Source organism: Herpailurus yagouaroundi, unplaced genomic scaffold (genome assembly GCF_014898765.1).
Source record: "Herpailurus yagouaroundi ecotype Mexico unplaced genomic scaffold, PumYag 67164, whole genome shotgun sequence".
NCBI classification, from domain to species: Eukaryota; Metazoa; Chordata; class Mammalia; order Carnivora; family Felidae; genus Herpailurus; species Herpailurus yagouaroundi.
The window spans coordinates 175,755-197,392 of record NW_024420010.1 but is presented as its reverse complement, the minus strand read 5'-3'; the positions used below and the strand labels follow the sequence as shown (position 1 = coordinate 197,392).

The 21,638-nt window shown below is 46.2% G+C and overlaps 2 protein-coding genes and 1 non-coding gene across 9 annotated transcripts in view; 1 reads left to right on the top strand and 2 right to left on the bottom strand.

Annotated features, from left to right (window-relative positions):
- The window catches only part of PFKFB1 (6-phosphofructo-2-kinase/fructose-2,6-biphosphatase 1), a 152,190-nt gene extending 142,576 nt beyond the window's left edge, over positions 1 to 9,614 (top strand). For 6 of the 7 annotated variants that reach the window (XM_040467027.1, XM_040467029.1, XM_040467028.1 and 3 more), the window contains 4 exons: positions 4,633 to 4,762; positions 7,710 to 7,772; positions 8,828 to 8,892; positions 9,249 to 9,614. In XM_040467027.1, coding sequence (XP_040322961.1) covers positions 4,633 to 4,762; positions 7,710 to 7,772; positions 8,828 to 8,892; positions 9,249 to 9,308 — 318 coding nt within the window. In that variant the 3' untranslated portion in view covers positions 9,309 to 9,614. The remainder of the gene's footprint in view (positions 1 to 4,632; positions 4,763 to 7,709; positions 7,773 to 8,827; positions 8,893 to 9,248) is intronic. The other variant, XM_040467025.1, reaches the window with a different exon arrangement.
- A 1,354-nt stretch (positions 9,615 to 10,968) lies between these two features.
- TRO (trophinin) lies at positions 10,969 to 21,355 on the bottom strand. The gene is given in 12 exon segments (XM_040467031.1): positions 10,969 to 13,279; positions 14,268 to 14,382; positions 14,949 to 15,011; positions 15,430 to 15,472; positions 15,566 to 15,645; positions 16,357 to 16,448; positions 16,965 to 17,044; positions 17,301 to 17,364; positions 17,480 to 17,584; positions 18,236 to 19,426; positions 19,720 to 19,792; positions 21,093 to 21,355. Coding segments are annotated over 11 exon segments (3,786 nt in total). The 5' UTR covers positions 19,765 to 19,792; positions 21,093 to 21,355; the 3' UTR covers positions 10,969 to 11,371.
- On the bottom strand, positions 14,616 to 14,744 carry LOC121024792 (small nucleolar RNA SNORA11). The gene has a single exon (XR_005787816.1). It is a non-coding gene; the product is annotated as a small nucleolar RNA SNORA11 (small nucleolar RNA).
- Positions 21,356 to 21,638: the final 283 nt, after the last annotated feature.

Below are 21,638 nucleotides of genomic sequence, written 5' to 3'. Positions count from 1 at the left end.
CTGCAATTAACCACATTCTTACCTATAAGATTGCTTATGTTTGTGATTGTTTTGTATATTTGGGTGTTCCCGAATTGGTTGCATAGACATTTATAATTGTTAGCTTTTCTTGATGGACAGAGCCTGTAATTTGTTATATAAATTCCTTCTTCATCTCTTGTTATAGCCTTTAGTTTAAAATCTAGTTAGTCTGATATAAGTATGGCTACTCCATCTTTCTTTTGATTCCCAGTAGCCTGACAGATGGTATTCCCTCACTTTCAATCTGAAGATATCCTCATGTCTAAAATGTGTCTCTTATAGACAGCAAATAGATGAGTCTTGTTGTTTTATTCATTCTTATACCTTATTTTTTTATTGGAGCATTTATTCCATTTACATTCAGAGTTATTATTGAAAGATATGTATTTAGAATTATTGTGTTATCTGTAGGGTTCATGCTTGTAGTGATATCTCTGGTCCTTTGTGGTCCTTGGAACATTTCACTCACAGTGTCCCCCTTAGGATCTCTTGTAAGGCTGGTATAATGGTGATGAATTCCTTCAGTTTTTATTTGTTTGGGGAAACCTTTATCTCTCCTTCTATTCTGAATGACAGGCTTGCTGGATAAAGGATTCTTGGCTGCATATTTTTCCTGTTCATCACATTGAAGATTTCCTGCCACTCGTTTATGGCCTGCCAAGTTTCAGTAGATAGGTCTGCTACTACCCTTATGTGTCTACCCTTGTATGTTAAGGCCCATTTATCTGTAGCTGCTTTCAGAATTCTCTCTTTATCTTTGTATTTTGCCAGTTTCATGATGATATGTCATGCAGAATATTGATTCAAGTTATGTCTGAAGGGGGTCTCTGTGCCTCCTGGATTTCATTGCCTGTTTCTTTCCCCAGATTAGGGAGTTCTCAACTATGTTTTGTTCAAGTACACCTTCGGCCCCTTTCTCTCTCTTCTTCTTCTTCTTCTGGAACTCCTATGATACGGATATTGTTCCATTTCTGAAATTTTTTAATGCTTATTTATTTTTGAGAGAGACAGAGACAAAATGCGAGTGGGTTAGGGGCAGAGAGAGAGGGAGACACAGAATCCAAACCAGGCTCCAGGCTCTGAGCTGTTAGCACAGAACCCAATGCAGGGTCCTAACCCATGAACCGTGAGATCATGACCTGAACTAAAGTCGGTCGCTCAACTGAGTGAGCCACCCAGGCACCCCAATATTGTTCCATTTCATAAATCACTTAGTTCTCTAATTCTCCCCTTGTGATCCAGAATTTTTTAATTTCTATTTTTCTCCATTTCTTCTTTTTCCATAATTTTATCTTCTATTTCACCTGTTCTCCCTTTTGCCTTTTCAATCCTCAATGTGACTGCCTCTATTTTATTTTACACCTCATTTATAGTATTTTTAATTCATCACTAGCGTTTTTTAGTTCCTTGAAATCTGCAGCAATAAGTTCTCTGCTGTCTTGTATGCTTTTTTCAAGCCCAGAGATTAATTCTATGACTATTATTATAAACTCTTGTTCAGTTATATTGTTTATATCTGTTTCGAACAATTCTTTAGTTGTCATTTCTTCTTGGAGTTTCTATTGAAGAGAATTCTTCTGTTTCATCATCTTGGCTAGTTTCCTGTCCCTATGTGTTTTAAAAGCTAATTATGTGTCCTGCATCTGTGAGCACTACTATATTAAAGAGATCTCGTACATTGTCCAGGGCCTGGCCCTTCAGGAGGTGTTTTTTGGAGAGTGTTACTTGCTCTCTGCTATTGTGACTTTGGTTATTTTATCTCCCTACTTATAGTGATGTTTCGGACCCTCCACCAAGTGTGCTTTGATTTGTTCATTGAAGTAGCCCTGGGAAAGAAAACAAACAAAAAACAAACACAACAGAAACACAAACACAAACAAACAAAAACAAAAAAAACAGAAGCACCAGCTACAAGCAAACCACAGGGTGGAAGCAGTGATGATGGAGGAGGCCTCATGCCATATGAAGAGAGAAATGACAGGGGCAGGGAAAAAAAATAAACATTGATCGGGCAGAGAAACTATACAGCTTAATACAGAGAGAGAGAAAGGAAAAAAAGAAGAAGCCGGGAAAAAGAAAAGAAGATAATGTTGTCCAGACAGAGAAACTATAAGGCTTAATTACTCCAGAGAGAGAGAAAAGAAAATAAAGAAGGAGCTATAGAACATGTATCAAGAGAATGGACTAAATATGTCTGCTTAACCAAACCAACAACCAGAGTAACCAGACTAGAGGGGGGAAGAGATAAGAAGGAGAAAAGGAAGGGAGAATATATCTATATAATAAGAATTGTCCAAGAATTAAATCAGGCAATCCAACAGCACTGGTCTGGAGGAGGATTCGTCTGGTTCATCAGCATCAATCCTGTTCCAGTAGATATGCAGTTGCCACACGCAGGAGTGGTTTGGTTGTAGGCGGGTCCCGCTTCCATTGTGGGTCACACTGTCCAATCCTATCCCTGAGACCCCACTTTGGTGGTGGTGGGGAGAAAAATGGCAACACTCCAGTCCCTCCTCCATTGACCTGGAATCCCAAACCACTCTGTTCAAGCCGTCATCACTGCTGTGGGCACAAACGAAGTGGTTTGTCTTGCTCTGCTTATTCCCATGTCCTGGCACTTGACTGGGATTCAAACTTTCACTCTGCACACCCCGGTACTGGGGAAGTGCCACTCTGCACCACCCGATATGTGGTCTCTGGCTGGTAAATGCAGGCAGGCTTTGTCCTGTCCCACAGCACTCCAGGGAGGGGATCACTTTCTCCTACTACAGACTGTGCCCTTGACCTAGCCATCGAGCCCGGACTAGCTCCTCTCCTCCCCAGGTGCACTAATCGGGCAGCCAGCTCCAGTCTTGAGAAAGCCCCTCAGTTAGAGATTGGATCTTTCTTTGTCCCAGTCCGTGGTTTTTTCTCTTGTCCAGATACAGTCTTATGCTTCCCCAGCCTCTCTTTCTCTTCCCTTTGTCTCTCTGCAAAAGGGGATCCCTCCCCTCTGCAGAAGGGGATCCCACTGCTCCACTCATTTTATCTCTCCCAGTTTGCAATCACACATCTATGGCCCATCAGGTTGTCCTGGTGGTTCCCTGGAAGCGACTCTGTCTGTGTTCCTCCTGGACTCTTAGGGTTCAAAGTCCTTTGGCTTCAACACTTCTTTGTTTGAGACATTAGGGAACCTCAGATTCCCCTACTTCTCTGCCATGTTTGCCCCTCCTCCTATGGATATTTTTTTTTCTGGTTTACACTTCTATTAAGGATGTATCCCTGGGGTACCTGGGTGGCTCAGTCAGTTGAGCGTCTGACTTCGGCTCAGGTCATGCTCTCATGGTTTGTGGGTTCAAACCTTGCGTCGGGCTCTGTGCTGACAGCTTAGAGCCTGGAGGCTGTTTTCGGTTCTGTGTCCCCCTCTCTGTCCCTACCTTGCTCATGCTTTGTCTCTCTCTGTCTCTCAAAAGTGAATAAAGGTTAAAAAATTTAAAAAAAGATGTAACAGAAACCCATGGGGAAGGGGAAGGAAAAAAAAAAAGAGGTTAGAGTGGAAGAGAGCCAAAGCATAAGAGGCTCTTAAAAACAGAACATTGGGGCGCCTGGGTGGCTCAGTCGGTTAAGCGTCCGACTTCGGCTCAGGTCATGATCTCACGGTCCGTGAGTTCGAACCCCGTGTCGGGCTCTGTGCTGACCGCTCAGAGCCTGGAGCTTGTTTCAGATTCTGTGTCTCCCTCTCTCTCTGACCCTCCCCATTCATGCTCTGTCTCTCTCTGTCTCAAAAATAAATAAACGTTAAAAAAAATTAAATAAAAAAAAACTGAGAACAAACTGAGGGTGGAGGGGGGGGGGGGGGGGAGAGGAGGCTGGGTGATGGGTATTGAGGAGGGCACCTTTTGGGTTGAGCACTGGGTGTTGTATGGAAACCAATTTGACAATAAACTTCATATATTGAAAAAAAATTAAAAAATTAAAAAAAAATAAAAATAGATGTAGCCCTTTGAGGGTCTCAGATGTATGTGAAAGTTTCAGTCCTGATTCTCAACTGTCTACACACCTAAGACCTTGTCTTCTGTCTCTATAAGGTTTTAAAATCTCAAGCCTGTTAGATATTGTGATTGAAAAATGCCCCCAGAGCATTGTGGCTTCTGTATCCACTTATTTCTTTTTTTCCCCACGTTTTTCTTCATTTTGGAATCCTTCATTCATATTTCCTTTATTTTGTTAAAAGATCAGCAGTGCAACCATTTATTTTATGTGGTTTTTCTAGGAATTTTATATTAAGAAGTTTTATTATTGTTATTGTTATTTAGTCCACTGTATTGATTGTCCCCATTTAGTACATGAGAAACTAAGACCCTAAAAAGAAGTGAGTTGCCTAAGACAATATTGTTGGGTCAATAACTGAACGGGCACCAGATCCAACTTTTCCTGATTCCTAGTCCTGAGTTCTCTGGGCAAATGTGCCTCATCTACTCTTTTTTTTTTTTTTTTTTTTTTTATGAAATTTATTGTCAAATTGGTTTCCATACAACACCCAGTGGTCATCCCAAAAGGTGCCCTCCTCAATACCCATCACCCACCCTCTCCTCATCTACTCTTTTTACCCAAATGTTCTCTCATTTTTAGTCCTATGAGGATCTGGTTCAGCGTCTGGAGCCAGTTATAATGGAGCTAGAACGGCAGGAAAATGTACTGGTGATCTGCCACCAGGCTGTCATGCGGTGCCTCCTGGCCTACTTCTTGGATAAGAGCTCAGGTACCACTCTCCTCTCTGTTCCTGGCATAGGGAGCTGGGTATGATTTGGAACCCTTACACCAGCAGTCTGTGGTTTATACCTTAGTGGTTAAGAGCACAGTATCTAGAACAAAGATGCTTGAGTTCAAATTCTTGCTCTGTAACATAATAGATTTGGCAAATTACTTTAGCCTCTCTGGCCTCAATTTTCTCATCTGTAAAATGGGAAAATAATGATGAAGTTTAAATACATTAACATAGGGGCGCCTGGGTGGCGCAGTCGGTTAAGCGTCCGACTTCAGCCAGGTCACGATCTCGCGGTCCGTGAGTTCGAGCCCCGCGTCAGGCTCTGGGCTGATGGCTCAGAGCCTGGAGCCTGTTTCCGATTCTGAGTCTCTCTCTCTCTCTGCCCGTCGCCCGTTCATGCTCTGTCTCTCTCTGTCCCAAAAGTAAATAAACGTTTGGAAAAAAAAACTTTAAAAATAAATAAATGAATAAATAAATAAATACATTAACATATGTAAAGAGCTGAGGGCAATTCGTGACACATAGTATGGGCTATATGTGTTAGCTGCTGCTATTAGTATTATTTTGAGCTAATGTTTTAAAAGCCAACATTAACAGTATGCATCAACATGAAAAAGCTGAGCCAGTTTTTCGATGAAGCATGCTGTCATCAGGTGGTAACGGGACTTTTTGTTGCCTAATGATCCTGATTATAGGTTTCTGTATTTGTTGTGGGGATGATTTCTCCCAAGATACTGATATTTCCATTTTATTTTTTAAACATTTTCTTTTTAAAAATATATCTAGACATTATAATTTCCAGAGTATCTATACACTGACAACATATGCTGGAATGCAAACTAGGGCAGAGAGCCTAGAAAGGGACCATTATGTTAACCTTGGGTGTGAGAGTCCATTTCTGATGTGGATGCTGAAGTATGGGCATCTCCAGGATACTCTGAGTATGTGAGGACATTGAAAAGTTATACTTGAAAGTTATATTGTGCAGTGTCCTGCAGACTTGAATATTTTCTACTATGGTAGTTTCCAAATAAAGGGCACTTATAATATGAAGTCATCAAAAATCAAAACCTAGGGAACTTGAGAACTTGACATCGAACAAGTCATTTCCTCTGCCTGGTTCTCAGTCTCCTCACTGGAAACGTGATGAGACTTGGGATGAGGTTTCTTGTGCTACTAGATTTCTGACAGCTTCCAATCTCCATTGCTTGGTACTGTCTTTGAGACCATGAGGCAAGCACTGTAACTCTGTGCAGATGAGGAACTGGAGGCTTTGAGAGGTAAAGTGATTTACCCAAGATCATGGGGCTCAGAGGATCAGTGAGGGGTGTCAAGCTCAGGTGCTTTCCAGAGGATTCCCAGTTAATAAATGCATAGATTTGCAGGGGGTGGGGTGGGGAGTGGTACATTCACCTGTCATTCTCACACTGCTTCACCCACTTCCTACCTGCTTTCATGCACAGGACATACCAGTTGTTCACAAAGGCCCTGGGAGTTGGGCCAGGCAGTGCTCGGGACATGCTTTTACCCATATTACTCAGTGAGGAAACTTAAGGCCCAGAGAGATGATGTGACTCAGGAAGCAGACCCCCCCAGGAGCCTCATAGCTGGGGCATGCTCAGAGTACATTTGGTCCAATCCTGTCCTATGAGAGATGGGAACTCTGAAGGCTAGAGACAGAAAAGGCTGGGCCAAGGTCAGTTGTCCAGGTGGTGGCAGAGCTAGGTCAGAGACGTCAAACAAGTCAGTCACTTCCCTTCTCTGAGTCCAGTTGTCATGTGTGCCATGTGTGTCATGTGTGTCATGTGTGCAGGGGAACAGTCACCCCTGCAGAGTATCAGCAAGGGTGGAATGAGATCTTGCACCAAATGCAACCAGAGGGCCCAGAGCCTGACAATGATGATGACAAAGATGAGGAGGAGCAGGATAGATGCCCAGGATATCACCAAACCTGATGCCTCAGGAGGCTAGGAGGGTGGTGGTGACCTTAAAAGACCAGGATCAACCTTGGGGGCAGGGAAGCCATGAGGGGTGGGGTTCTGGATCAGTGAAGGGAGATGGGAAGTGGTAAGTGCTTGCTGGGTGAGTGAGAGTGACTGTCGTCGGAGAATAGTGGCAAATTAGGGTGTCATTCCCGTGACACTGTGAGCCCCTCCAAGGCAATGGTAGCTGGCTGCCATGGGCAGAGCACACATTTAGCCTCTGAGGGTCTTAGGTTCAAGTCCCAGTGCTGCCACTTCCTGAGAGTGACATAGGGCAAATGTCTTCCCTTTCAGAGGCTTAATGTCCTCATCCATTGAATTGGGCCTGATCAACTCCTCCTCTCAGGGATGTCTAATAAAACCTAGGCCCACATAAGAAATGGTACATGAATATCAAAAAAACTTTATGAACAATAGTCAACAACTGGAAACAAGTGAATCAAGAAATGCTTGTCCATCAACAAGTGTGAGAGGAATCAGAGAGCACAGGTCTGGGCTGGAGCAAAAAACTGTGGGAGCTGTGAAGGTGCATGTACACCTATCCAAGGGTCCTGGTACATAGCAAGGTCTCAGAAAACTTGCTGACATACATTTGTGTGCCTTCATTTAGAGGCCTGTGGAAAGCCTGAGGCTGGGGCAGGATAGAGGTCTGCCTTGGTCTCATGTTTGCCCTGTTAATGAGGAGATAAACCACTTCCCAGATGACCAGCATGTCCCTCCTGGAGAACTCACAATCTGTCCACATTCCCCAGGGACCTCTTTTCTCCCTGTTCTAGAGGTCATCTCTCTGCATTCTTCGTCATTGCTCACCCTACTCTCAGCACTACCCACTGCAGAGTGTGGGGAGTGTGCCCTTGATGAAGCTGACCATAAGGAAGGGGTTGTGGCAGAAGAAGGCTGGGGAGGTGGTACCCTCCACACTACCCTGTCTCTGATGGCTGTTTTCTCCTCCTTTCTAGATGAGCTGCCATATCTCAAGTGTCCTTTGCACACCGTGCTTAAACTCACACCTGTGGCTTATGGTGAGTGCCCCTACCCTCATCTGAGGAAAGGCACATAGAGAGCATGAGCATACCTCCAGTGCATACCATTTGTACAGCAGAGACCTTGGGGAGGTTTCTTGGGTATGTAATTAGATGTCTTGGAGAAGGAAAGATTAGCAGTAATAAAATGAGAACAGGGAAGAACGGGGATGGCCTCTAAATCCAGGGCCTGGCCTCAACTTTCTCTGGCTCTATCAAGTATAGAGCACTAGCTGTAGAAGAGGTCCCCAAAGGGGACCAGAGGAATAAGTGTAGTTTGGGACCAAATTGAAGAAAGGGCTCAAAGATTGGCCTTGTCAGTTTAGACTATCTCTTGAGGCATTAGTTTTCTATGAAATATTCATGAGCAGGAGAGAGACAGAGACTCTACTATCTTCTAGGATGTGAGCAGGGCAAACAGCACACTGAAGCCCTGAGCAGGGTGCAATCCACAGAGATGGAGCTAAGGGGGGCTTCTACAGGCATTATGCTTCTTCTGCCAGCCCCAGACCCCAGTGATATCACTCTCCTTTTTCTTCAGGCTCCCAGAACTCCCTTGTGACCTTCCACACCTCTGGTGTTGCCATAATCATTTTGCCTCTAAATGAACTTTACCTGGGATTGATTGCCCCAAGGCAATGGCCCCAGAACTCTTCCACCACTTCAGCATTTAACACAGCTTAGAAGATCCACAGAACTCCATCATTATTATATACATTAGATTGCTGCCTCACAGACCACAAGAGTTGAGGGAGGCCCCAGAGATCATCTATTCTCATCTCCTTCCCATTCCCAGTTGAGCAACTGAGGCTCAGAGAACTCTAAGACTATCAGGGACAGGTGGGAGGACACCCCATTGACTCCTCTTAGACCTGGTGTCTTCCCCATATGTCACACAGCTGGTCTACATTCCCCTCCCTACAGCCCAGTCACAATCTGCACACAGTGTGGAGCTGGGGGTATGGGTGGTGATGGGCATGGGAGTGAATGACACCTTAGGAAAGACCTGTGCTTACCTTGGGGGCTTATGGATGGACTGGTTGTTCTTTTCTGAGGCTGCAAAGTGGAGTCCATCTACCTGAATGTGGAAGCTGTAAACACACACCGGGAGAAACCTGAGGTAGGTGAGGGATTCTATGGCCTAAGCTGGCACATAGTGAAAGCACCCACCTGCACAGAAAGACCACTCCAATCCCACATAGCTTGGATGTTTCATACCAACTGGTAGAATAACCAGCACCCAGAAATGCAGGAACCATGGCCCAGGCCTGAGGTGACTTGAAGATGAGGGACTAGAGCAACCCTTACCCAAAATACCTCAGGTTGAGATTCCCCAGAGGCTTGCCTGAGAAAAGGGTCAGGATCCACGCCTGGCTGAAATAGAGGAGCCTGGGACAAGAGGACAAGAGGCAGGGGTGGGTCTGGGGCTCCATAGTGGTATCTTCTTCCTATTAATCCTGGGCTCTCTTCCCCCAGAATGTGGACATCACCCGAGAACCTGAGGAAGCCCTGGACACTGTCCCTGCCCATTACTGAGCCCTTTCCAAGAAGTCAAACTGCCTTTGTCTCCACTGTTTCCCACCTTAAGTGCTGCTTACCTTGCACTTCTCTTACCTCAAGACGCTGGACTTGGTCTTACTAGAAGACCCCTGCTTCTAGTGAAGAAGCCCTCAGCATCTCCAAAACAGGCCTCGATTTCCAGCTACAACCAAGGAGCTGTCTAGTTATGAATGAAGCTTTTTCTTTCTTAATTCCTAGTTCCTTATCAATAAAGCCTTCTCTTGCTGCCTACAAGGAGGGAGAGGAAGTCATTGTGAGACTTCTCCTACAAGATCTTCTTAAGATCTTTGTGAAATGCCTCTGTTGCTGTGGGGTGTGGAATGGATGAGGGCTTCCTGGAGGGTAGGGTTCTGGGGTAGTGCTTCTAAAAGTGAGGGAGGATATAGGTCTCTGTGAGTACCTATGGGCCTTGTTCCTTGGTGGGCAGCATGGATGAGGATGTGATACCTTCATTCATACACTCAGAAGAATCTGTACCTAGACCATAGTGTTCCTCTCTTTTCCAACTCCTGCTGCCATCCTTAGTGATTTTCATGTTCATATAAATTATCCAAACAATACCCTGACCTCCAAGTCTCCTGACTCCCTCAACTCCAGTAATCATTTTCCCCTCAGCTACCCATTCCATAGACCTTGGCATCATCTAGACACCCCTCTCCCAGTATGACTTCTTAAATACAAGGATCCTGCTATCTGACCACTGGCCCCTAGTCCTTACAACTCTGTATCATCCATAGGATCCCTAGCAGCATGCCTCCCACATAGGAGGCATGTGTGTAATATTTCTCGAATGAACGATATTTATTCTTATGCTGTATCAAGAGTATAATCTTTTGATTCCTCCATTGTCTCCTAATCGACAAGTCCTCTTCCTCCTCATTGTTCTTCCATTCCTAACCAGCTTGGATTCTATATTCCATTTCTTCAACCACTCTCTATGCACCTAGGTATTGGCAACCCAGTGGTGAAGAGACAGACTCGTATACTCACTGCTTTGATTCCTTTGTTCTTCCATCATAGCCTCCAGCAAGACCCAAACCTTGTATAATCCATATTACCTTTTGGGGGGGAGGATCTACCACTTGAAACAAACCTACATTTATTTGCTTCCACAGCCACCCTTAAATCCTATTCAAAGTCAAAGTCACCCTCTATTCTCTGGCACTCTATCTCATCCCACCTTCTCAGGCATGGGCTACTTCAGTCAATTGTTGACTGTTCCTTATCTATCTCTTGTCCTTTATTGGCTTTTATATGTCCTTTATATGTCTCTGCAACATACTCATATGTCTCTCTCCTATCTCAAGAAAACCCTCCTTTGCTCCCGTGTCTACCTCTAGTCTCACTCTATCTCTCCATTCCCATACAAATGTCTCAAAATTAATCTATATTTCCTTCCAGAACCCTCTCCCTCAAATTTCTGTTCTAGGATTTCCCCCTTGACATCTTTGCTCAAGCTATAATCCTCTTGCCTGCCATGCTTTCCCCAGGTCTTTATCCCATTGAAATCATACTTTCATTTTAGCCTAAAGCTAGAGCCCACCATCTCTGAAGAGCTATGCTGATATCTATTTCTTTTATGAACCTAAAATGTCACTCACAACAACCTAAGCACATTAAAAGACAGAAAAAAAACTCCAATTCATTTTGCAAATTTAATATAACTCCAATACCAAAATATGACAGCACACAAAAAGCAAACAATAAAGCAGGATCAGCAATCAGATTTTTCATAGTGTGTCACCCTCAGCTGATTGATAATATCTGCTTATACTGCTGTATGGACAAAGATTCCAAGGATGTACCTTGGATCCACGGGAAGAACTGCTGCAATTAATTAGCATTATCTGTAAACCTGGGATCTGAAAACAAAACACCAAACAGAAGCACTTTTAGCAACAAATGTTTTCTCATACTTCCATCATTGTCCTCATCTCCCTACCCAACCCTCCCACTTCGGGGTTTCTTAAAATTTCCCAGCTATTATACCCATTCCCATAGGCCATGCTGTGGAAATGTTGTAATTACCTGAAACCTCACTAGCCATAGAAGCTACAGGCAACAAGGCTGGTGGCTTCACCACCAAAGCCAGCACCATTTCTTGGTCCACCGCCAAAGCCATCACCACTGCTTGGTCCACTGTTGAAGCCAGAACCTGTGCTTGGTCCACTGCTGAAGCCAATGATAGAACTGGGTCCACCATTAAAGCTGGTGCTGATGCTAGGTTCACCAATAAAGCCAGTGCTGGTGTTGGAACCACTGCCAAAGCCAATGATGGTACTTGGTCCTCCATTGAAGCTGGTATTAGGCCCAGCACCAAAGCCATCACTGATGCTGAGGCCACCACTAAAGCCAGCACTGGTGCCAAGTGTGCTGCCCAAACCAGCATTGGTGCCCAGTATACCACCAAAGGCATCACTTGAGATCAGTCCACCACCAAAGCCAGCACTGGTGCTCAGTCCACTACCGAAGATAGCACTGGTGCCTAGTCCACTACCAAATCCAGCACTGGTGCTCAGTCCACCACTAAATCCAGCACTGGTGCTTAAGCCATTGCCAAAGATGAAACCGGCAGTGGTACTGGATCCATCACCAAAACTAGAACTGGTAGCACCACTAAAGTAAGTGCTAGTGCTAGGAGGGCCACCAAAGCATAGGTTGGTGTTAGATACACTGCCAAAGCAGAGGCTGGTGCTGGGAAGTCCACCAAAGCCAATGCTGGCACTGGGAGAAATGCTAAATTCAGTAGTAGTGCTAAGTGCCCCACTGAAGTCTGTACTAGTGCTGAACACACCGCCAAAGCCAGACATGCTGTTAGGTGCACTGCTGAAGCTGGCATTAGTGCTAACAGCACTGCTAAAACCAGCACTGGTGTTGAGTGCATTGCCAAAGCCAACACTGGTGCTGAATGAACCACTAAACCTGGCACCAGTGCTGGGAGGACCACCAAAGCAAATGCTGGTACTTAGTGTACCGCCAAAGTCAGCACTGGTGCTGGAAGAGCTACCAAAGGAGACACTGGTGCTGAGTACTCCATCAAAACCAGTGCTGGTGCTAGGAGAGCCATCAAAGCAGATACTGGTACTAAGTGTGCCACCAAAGCTGACATCAGAGCTGGAAGAGCCACCAAAGCAGATACTAGTGCTGAGTGTGCCACCAAATCCAGTGCTGGTGCTGAGTGCACCACTAAAGACTGTGCTGGTTCTGGGTATAGTGCCAAAACTGCTACTGGTAATGAGTGCACCACAGAGGCCAGCAGTGGTACTGAGTGTCCCTCCAAAGCCAGAGCTGACTCCACCACTGAAATTGGGACTGGTGCTGAGTGGGATACTGAAACTAGAGCTGATCCCACCACCAAAGCTGGCACTGGTACAAGGTGTGCCACCAAAGCTAATGCAGGTTTCACTGTTGAAACTAGGGCTGGTGCTGGCTGCACCACTGAAGCTAATGCTGGCTGCACCACTGAAACTAGTGCTAGTGCTGGGTGTGCCACTAAAGCAAATGCTGGCTGTACTGCTGAAGCTGGCACTGGTACTGGGTGTGCCACCAAAGTTAATGCCAGCTCTGCCACCAAAGCCACCACTGGGGCTGGTTGCATCACTGAAGCTAATATTAGCACTATTGCTAAAGGTAGCCCTGGTGCTAGCTCCTCTGCTGAAGTCGATGTTGGTGCTGGCATCTGCATATTCTTGGGCTATGGCCTCAATTTCAAATGAAAATCTGTTCCAGGACTGATCATCATCGCCTAACTCTTCCCTTGTTAGGCAGTCGATATCCATGTCATCCCAATTCCAGGGCCCAGCCACAGCTTCCTCTCCAATCCCCATTTGGGCTCTTGCCTCAGCCCTGGCTTCAGCCTCAGCCTCAGCCACAGCTGCAGCTTGCACTTCCATCTCTACTGCCTCCCGGTACTGAGCAGCCCAGTCCTTGGGGTCTTTCTTCTGCACCTGAAATGGGGATGATAATCATTATGAGGATAATAACATTTGTAATTATATATTAAGTACATACTATGGGCTTTGTATAAAAGCAATAGTAGTATTTTTTTTTTCCAATCATGGGTCAATCCTGATATCCATTTCAGCTCTGATAACTAAGGTGCTGTGTGTGATCTTGGACGAGTTAACCTCATGGAAAAGATGGAAAATGATAAAAGAGTAAGTTATGGATTGAATGTTTGTGTCCCCCTAAAATTCATATGTTAAAGCACCAGCCCCCAATGTGACTGTGTTTGGAGATTGGGCCTTTATGGAAGTAAAGGTCATAAATGAGGTCATAAAGGCGGGGCCCTACTCCAATAGGATTAGTGTTTTTATAAAAAGAAGCTCTCTCTCTTGGGGCACCTGGGTGGCTCAGTCGGTCAAGCATCTGATTTTTTATTTCAGCTCAGGTCATGATCTCATAGTTCGTGGGATCAAGCCCTGTGTCAGGCTCTGTGCTGACAGCACAGGGCCTGCTTGGGATTCTCTCTCTCTGTCTCTCTCTCTCCTTCTCTGCCCCTCCCCCATTCGTGCTCTCTGTTTCTTAAAATAAATAAACATTTAAGAAAAGAGGAGGCTCTCTACCACATGAGAACACAGCAAGAAGATATCCATCTGCAAGCCGGAAAGAGGCTTCATCAGAAACTGACCCTGCTGGACCTTGATCTGGGACTTCCAGTCTCCAGAACTGTGAGAAAATAAGTTTCTATTGTTTAAGTCATCCAGTCTGTAGTGTTTTGCTATGGCTGTGCAAGCAGACTAACACAAAGTATGAAAAAGGAATGAAACAATTAAACTTTATGTTCAGCAGCATTCTCAAACATCAATGAAGTTCCACATATGTTTGTATACGAACTGCAGGCTACCCTGTGCCTGACCATCCCTGCATGTAGCCTGCCCCAGCTGGGGGCATCCAGAACCCTTAATATAACAAGTCAGAATTCTCTCCTATTACCTTACATGCAAACTTGAGGACTTTCATCTTGCTAGTCTCATGGTAGGAGCGCAAGCCCCAGAAGAACTCATATTCAGGTGGTCTGCTGTTAGGGACCTTCTTGTACTCCAGGTACCTTGGAGAAAGGAAATGAAGCTTGCTTCTAACCAAGCAAATCTGCTGTGTAACCACTGGGCACTAGATGGCAACCTCTTTGAAACAAATACTAAACTCAGCTCCTGGAGAAGGATTTCTAAGACCCTTCTTCCCCAGACTCACTCCCAAAGCTAGTTCATGATCTTGTCTCTAATATTGAGTCATTTCCCATTGGCTCTGTGCAAAGCAGTCACTTGATGCTTCAGAGAAGGAATGTATAGGGCATGGTGTCACAGGAAGGCCAAAGTATCTTGCCACCTGTGAGGAGTAAACCCAAGTTCCTGTTGGGTGTGTTGTAAACAGAGGAGCCATTCTTCAGGCACCCTGCTCTGAGCACACCCCAAAGCAAGGGTCTTGTCTTTGGTCTAGCCCAGTCCTGGAATTGTCCACTTATAGGAATGGTGGACAGAACTCAGTTCTAGGGCATAGGATGCTCTTATTACATCTAAAGCTAGTATAATAAAATGGCTGATAAAGCAATTTATTAACCAAGCCAGCACACTCAGAACATGTCAGGGCCAAACAAAGCCCCCAAATACCACTTACTTCTGCTTCACAAACTCGTCTGTGATGAGCTTCCTCACTTCCCCAAAAAGTGAGTGCCTCACCCTGACAATGGGAAAAATAACCCATAAACAGAGATGAAAACTTCCCAAATGAGAGCAGAGGCATTTCTCAACATGGAAGAGACCTCTCTAGCACATGCAGCAGTCCCAATGAAGCCGGGCGAGTATTGAACACATGGCCGCTGAAAGCAAGAAATTGAGGCCAGATGGTTCTTTGTCAGGGGTGCCCCTGAAGTTCTATCTTATATCTCAGCTTAGAATGACATAGCAATTACATAGGGAGAATGAACTCCAGGGAGCTCAGGACCATTTCATCATCCACCCACGTCAGAACCCTGGACCCTCTACCCAGTCCAGCACCCTTGCCCACTCCACCAGACCACCAGACTGATGAATTCCTGGGATTCCTCTCTTGTCAAAGGACAACATGGACATCAAGCACTGAAAGAGCCCAATCATACCCAAGGCGCAGCCCCAGCTTGTGCAGCACCTCCCAGATGACAGCTGCAAGGGGAGGCAAGAGGAGACAGGGACAGAAAATGAACATGTGGAATTCCAACTGTGGCCACCCATTCAGCTGCATGCTCAGCCACTCACCCTCACTGGCCTTGTTGCCATTCATAAAAATGACACTCAGAATCACCATGAGAAGACCTAGTTTGGGTGTGTCCTTGGTCCTAGGGGAATAACACGGTAGAGAGAAGGTTTATGTCTAGCAGCTATCTGCAAATAACACACCAGTCAGTTCACTAAGCTAGCCTCTCCCAGATTCCTCAGACATGAGAGAAATCTGCCCAGTCTATGCTTCAAGCTCTATGTGACCCTGGGCAAGGCACTTAGAGTCTTGAGCCCCAGTCTCCTATTCAGTAAAATGGGAGAAACCAATCTTCCCCTGCCTCAGGTTGCTAATAAGATGGAAGAATGCTTGTTAAACTGGTACAACCCAGGTACCCAGTCAACGTGAGTCCCTTCTTTTTCTCCCAGATCCTTATGCTCCAAGAGAATTCTAAGAACGGCCCCAGTGATGGCCCCTGTCCTTTAAGAATCATGATTCACCTACCCTAAGAAACCCTCCTTTGAGAATCACTCTACCAAAGCCAGTAGGAAGAGACAAGCAATGACAGGTCTACTTTCCTGGGAAGCTTCTGAAGAAACAGAAAACCTGACAGTAGGAATGCACTGCTTCAGGCTTCTACACCTTCATTTAATCATAATCAAGCACCACTACTGTGTGCAGGGCTCCAACTGGGTGTAGGAGCTGGAACGGGGGCTTCTTCAGCCCTGTCTTCCTGCCTCTCCAAGGAGATATGGGGAGAGATGACAGGGATGGGATAGGGCCATAGACAGAAGCAGAGCCTCCCTCCCATCCCAGCCCTTTCCCAGCTTACGTTCCCAGTATGCCTGCAGAGGATTCCTGAGTGCTGATCAGAATATACAAGCTAATTTGCTTATCAATTTCCTTCAGATTGACTCGAAACATCTGCCAAGTAAAAGAATAGCCTGTGAGATCACAAAATTCAGCCTAGGCATCAATGATCTTCTTGAGCATCCCACACTTCCCTGTGTAGAGTTTTAAGTGTGTGTGCAAAATCAGTGAGATAATGCACGCAAAGCACTTAGCTAAGTTGCCACCACTACAGCAAGCAGGTAAGAAATGTACTATTATTATCAGCATCACCTTTGTAATTAGTGGGGATCTAGGGATACAGAGAATGGGGAATGAAAGGGAGAGGTGAGCATCTGAAATACATTACAGGACATGTCTAGCAGCAGACAGGACTAAATTGGGAGGCTTGGGTCCCAGCTGTGCTTTTACCACTGACTTGCTGTGTAACCCTGGGCTAGTCTATGTTCCCACTTAGGCCACTGTCTGCCTATATGGACAGTGATGGGGTTGGATTAGTGAGTCTCTGTGGTCTATCCCAGAAAGGACATGAATGTTTTGTTTGATTCAAGGCTTCCCCATTACGCCCATCCCCCAGGGCTGCCCCTTCACCTTCTCCAGAGCGTAGCTTGCTCGTTCAATGATCTCTGGAAAATATTCATCATATTCTTTGATGACATCCTTCAGCATGTCTGTAAGAAGGGAAAGGTAGGAGCAGCTGGGCTAAGCAGGGGCCACAGAGCTGCAGCCCTTTTGACAACCTGTGGGCTCAGTGCAGTTTGAGTTCTGAACTATGTTAACAGGAGATGCCAGCCATGGCACAGTGTAAGAAGGGAAGAGGAGGATATAGGAGAGAATGAGGAGCTATAAAGTAAATGGTTACCCCAGGGCATGGGAGAGATGGGAATCAATAGGAGATTTCAGGGAGGAGGGTTGGTATGACTCTACCTGAGCGCTTGATGGGGATCTTTGTCTGGTCCTTAACCAACAGGTATTTCACCAACTTATTTGCCTGGGAGAAGAGGAATACATGGGGAGATCTCAATATGTTTTTATAAAACTTAGAAGAATGACAGAAAAGAAGAAAGGTGAAAAAAAGAAGAGACTGGACAGCATTGGAGTCTTACCCTTTCTTGCAAAAGAGCCACATCTTGGGGTGGCGGAGGCCTCCAGCCCCATGGGACCAAACTTTAATTATCACCACCTCTCTCATCCCCATTCAGATGCTTGGACTACATCATCAGAAAGAAGGAAGGTCCAGAGTCACCAGGTGAAAGAGACAGCTCTGTATCCTAATCCTACCTTCTCCTAAAAATCCCCTAAACCCTCCCTGTAATGGGTCTTGACCTTACAATTGGCGACCCTGAGTCCCAGATTTGTCTTTCACTGTCTTCCAGGCAGGAGTTTCATTTCCCTATCAGGACAGAAGCCACCGAAGGGCAGGACCTGGGGTTCCTCCTCTTCGTCAGCCACCACTGACTGGACAAGTCACTTCACCTCTCTGAAACTCAGCTTTCTTATATGTAACACTGTATCTGTGATCCCCAGATAGCAAAAGTTACTTTAAAAACATAAAGATACAACCTATATGACTGTACCCAAGACAAAGCTTGCCTCATGGTAACTATTATGAAAATACAAGTTGAATTATATCCAGGTTGTAGCTAAGTGTATGGATGTATTATTTCCCCACCAATCTATGAACCGTCAGGGAGCAGGAACTGTATCACATTCTTCTCAGCATCTCTCACAGCCTATCTGAACACAGGTACTGGCTCAGACTAAAAAGTCTCAGTAAACTTTTATAGAACAAATGAACAAACTAGGAGGATAGGAATGGGAAAGAAATGAAAAATTAAGGGTGGTAACGTCAGAGATCTCACCTTTTGTTTCCTCTTGCCCCGGGTCCTGGTTGTAGGCTCCAGACTCAAGTGAGCCAGGTAGTCATCTGCCAGGGCCTGGACAGCAGCAGCAACCTGAGTCTCAAGGGCATTTTTGTTGGTCCTAAAGGTGGCCATCTTGGCCTGGGCCCCTTGGTCAACAATTTTAGTCTGGCTTTCAGCTATCTGGGCCTTAGTGGCAGACTTATGAGCCCTGGACCCTCTCCTGACCTGGAGGGTGGCTGCTAGGGCTTGGTTTGTGACCATTTGAATGGCAGGTGGAACCTCAGAGGCCTCATAGGCAGAATTTGGGCCTTTAATGGCAGTCTTCTTGCCCTTGAATTTTTTGGGCCAGATAGCTGCTGCTGTGGCCTCAATCTGCCTGGTAGCTGTCTCAGTGGCATTTGGGGCCTCTAGAAATTCAGTGTCAGTATGTATGCCCTTAACAGTTGCCTTCTTGGCTTTGGAAGCTTTATTAGTTCTAATGCAGGCTGCTGTGGCATGAGTAGTAGCTGCCTCATTAGTAATTCTGCCTTGGGTAATAGCTGTGTGGGTGGTGGTTAAAGCCAGTGAGATATCAGTAGCACTAGTTATAGCCTTATCAGCAGCCTTCTTAGCTTTGGAAGCTTTCTTGGGCTTAGTGGGGGCTATCAAGGCCTGGGAGTTGGCTGACTCAATGGTAATTGGAGCCTGGATAGCCTTCAGGATGTCTGGTAGGTTGAGGGCCTGTAAGGGTGTCTTGATCTGTGCAGTAACACTCTCATTGCCAGTTAGAGATTGGAAGACTTGGTCTGCCTTAGCCATAACACTCTTTGTCTTATTGACTTTCATAGGCTGAGCAGTGACTGAAGAAGCCTGAGTATTGGCTGCTTCAGTGGTAGCTTCAGCCTGGTTGATCTGGGGGATGGCAGGCAGGTTTAAAGCCTGCAAAGTTACTTTAGGCTTGATAGTGGTAATCACATTGGTAGATGAGACTGTAGGGGCAGCAGGTATGGTCTTAGTAATAGCCTTACTAGAGGACTTCTTGGTCTTGCTTTTCTTAGGCTGGTTGGCAACTGGTGGGTCCATGGCCAGAGGGTCCTTGGTTGCCGCCAAGAGGGTATGCATCAGCAAGACTCTATCTTCTTCTGTCGTCCCAGTCTGTATATCTGGAGGGAAGTGAAGCCCCAGGCTCCCAGGGGGATGCAGAGGGCCCTACACACTTAAGATTACGATCTACTGAGCCATCTGGCCTCCCTACAGCCCACCCTTTCCACGAAGGCCTCCCCTTCCTCTGCGCAGTGATTGAAGGGGAGGGTGAGGGAAGAGAAAGGGAGCAGGAGATAGAGTAAAACAGGTTTTCCTCTCCTCCTCCTTCCCCTGGTAGGGGAAGGGCTGTGACAGGCTAGGCAGGAAATTCTTCAACTATAGAGTGGTAGGGGGTTCAAGAGCAATAAATGAACTCAGTACGGGACAGATGGACTGGTGAGAATGTACAGAGACCTCACCTGGAATGGGAGCATCCTATAACCGTAGTCATTTCTCCTATCCATTTTCTGAAAGGCCGAGTAACAGCTGAGCCTGAGGGGAAGGGGTCTGAGTTAGGGAAGAATGAGAAGAAGAGGGAGATTCACCCGACTTCCTGCCTATCCTGAAGGAAGGGGGAATCTCATCTAACTTTGGACCCCAAACCCTTCAATCACTGGGTTCTCATACCTAGAAACCCAGACCACCTATCCAAACCCTAGCTCCTTTTGCCTCCAAGAAACTGCAAGTCAGTTATACAGCCCCGCCCCTTTAGCTTACACACGCCCCCTACTGCAACTAAATAGTGCGCATGCGCACCAACTGGTGCGGGGGTGGGAAGAGTAGTATGTATTCATGCCTTCATGCACATGCGCTTTGGTGGACTGGACAGTCAGACCACCTCAATCCCACAGACACCCCCTCCTCTCAGAGCAGCAGAACATGTCGGCCAGCCTAACTGCATCTTATTCCTAACATCATATTTCAGTCCAAACGATCCCCCAACACCAGCCCGCTCCCTCCCTGCAGGACTACTTTGCACCGCCCCTTCCCCAACACAGCCCACCTCCTCTTTGTGGTATAGACACGCACCCGCCCCTTCCTGATATGCCCCCTCCCTCCGTCCTGCAGTATTTCTCCACACTTCCTCTTTCCCTAATACGCCCCTTCCCTTCTCTCTGCAGTATGTCCCTGCACCTCCCCTTCCCCCAAACCGCACCGACACTTCCACGTTTACAAGTGACTGGTTCGCCCTTTCTGCGACATGGATACCCCACCCACACATCCAACGATATTACGCTATAGTGTATTCCTTGTTCCCGAATACTACCAGGTTCTATCCCTTCCCATTTCAAACCACAATCAACCAGGTCCTAGCCCCTCTTTCTGCCCGTCTGAGTTAGGTCGTTTTAGCTATTCAAAATAGATTTTGCCCCTCATTTCTGGGTCCTGATCACTACTTCGGTGGCCCAAACCGGATCCTGTCCCCTTTCGCCAGCCTACTAGAGTCCTGCCATAGCTTATCTCCCTCCCGACTCGGGTGCTACTTCTTTTTCTACTGCCTGAACCATGGATTGATCTTTCTGCAGTCCGAACCGGGTCTGCATCCCTCCTTTCTGCGGCTTGAACAGATTCCAGATCCCTCCATTAATAAGGCCCAAAGGGGATTCTGCCCCCTCTATCTCCCTTATGAATAGGATCCAGGCACCTCTGAACCGGACCACTTTAATGTGGTTAGTTTCCAAACCCGTAGCAGGTTTTCTTCAAGGCTTAGGGTGTGTGGAGTCAAATACATTGAAGCCACAGCCCACAGGCCCCCGCAGGGTCTTCACTAAAGCTGGGCACCTTAGCTCACCTTGTGCTCTGGAGTCCAGAAGGAGTCCGCTCTCTCCAAGCCTCTCCTTAGGTCTGAGCCTGTCAGCTTCCCCTCCCCAGCCGGAAGTGGTCCTGCTTTTTTCCACCTCCAGAGGGGTCTCATTCCTTGCCTGTCAACCTCCTCCCTTACTCACTACTTTCAACCTTCCATTCTCCTCAGTGTAGTCGCTTTTCTGCATACTACCTCCAATTCAGCTATCGCTGTCTCCTATTCTCCATTTGATTTCTCTATCCCCCACTCTGTATCCCCATTCTTATTTGACTTCTCTGTTCCCCCTAAGAGGACTGTGCTTCTTTGAGCTCCCATACCAACCCTTCCTACAGCACCCCCCCCCATGCCAACACTAATTACAGAGTGTGTTGTTGTAGTGTGTGTCTGGGTCTCTCGCCCTGGGAGCTGTTCTGGGGCCAGAGGTCTAGGTCATATTCATTTCCTTCTCAAGTATGACCAGATTAAAACATTTAGAGTCTCTAAACACTAAAAAATAGGGTGTCCCACATCATATGCAATTCAGAATAAAAACAG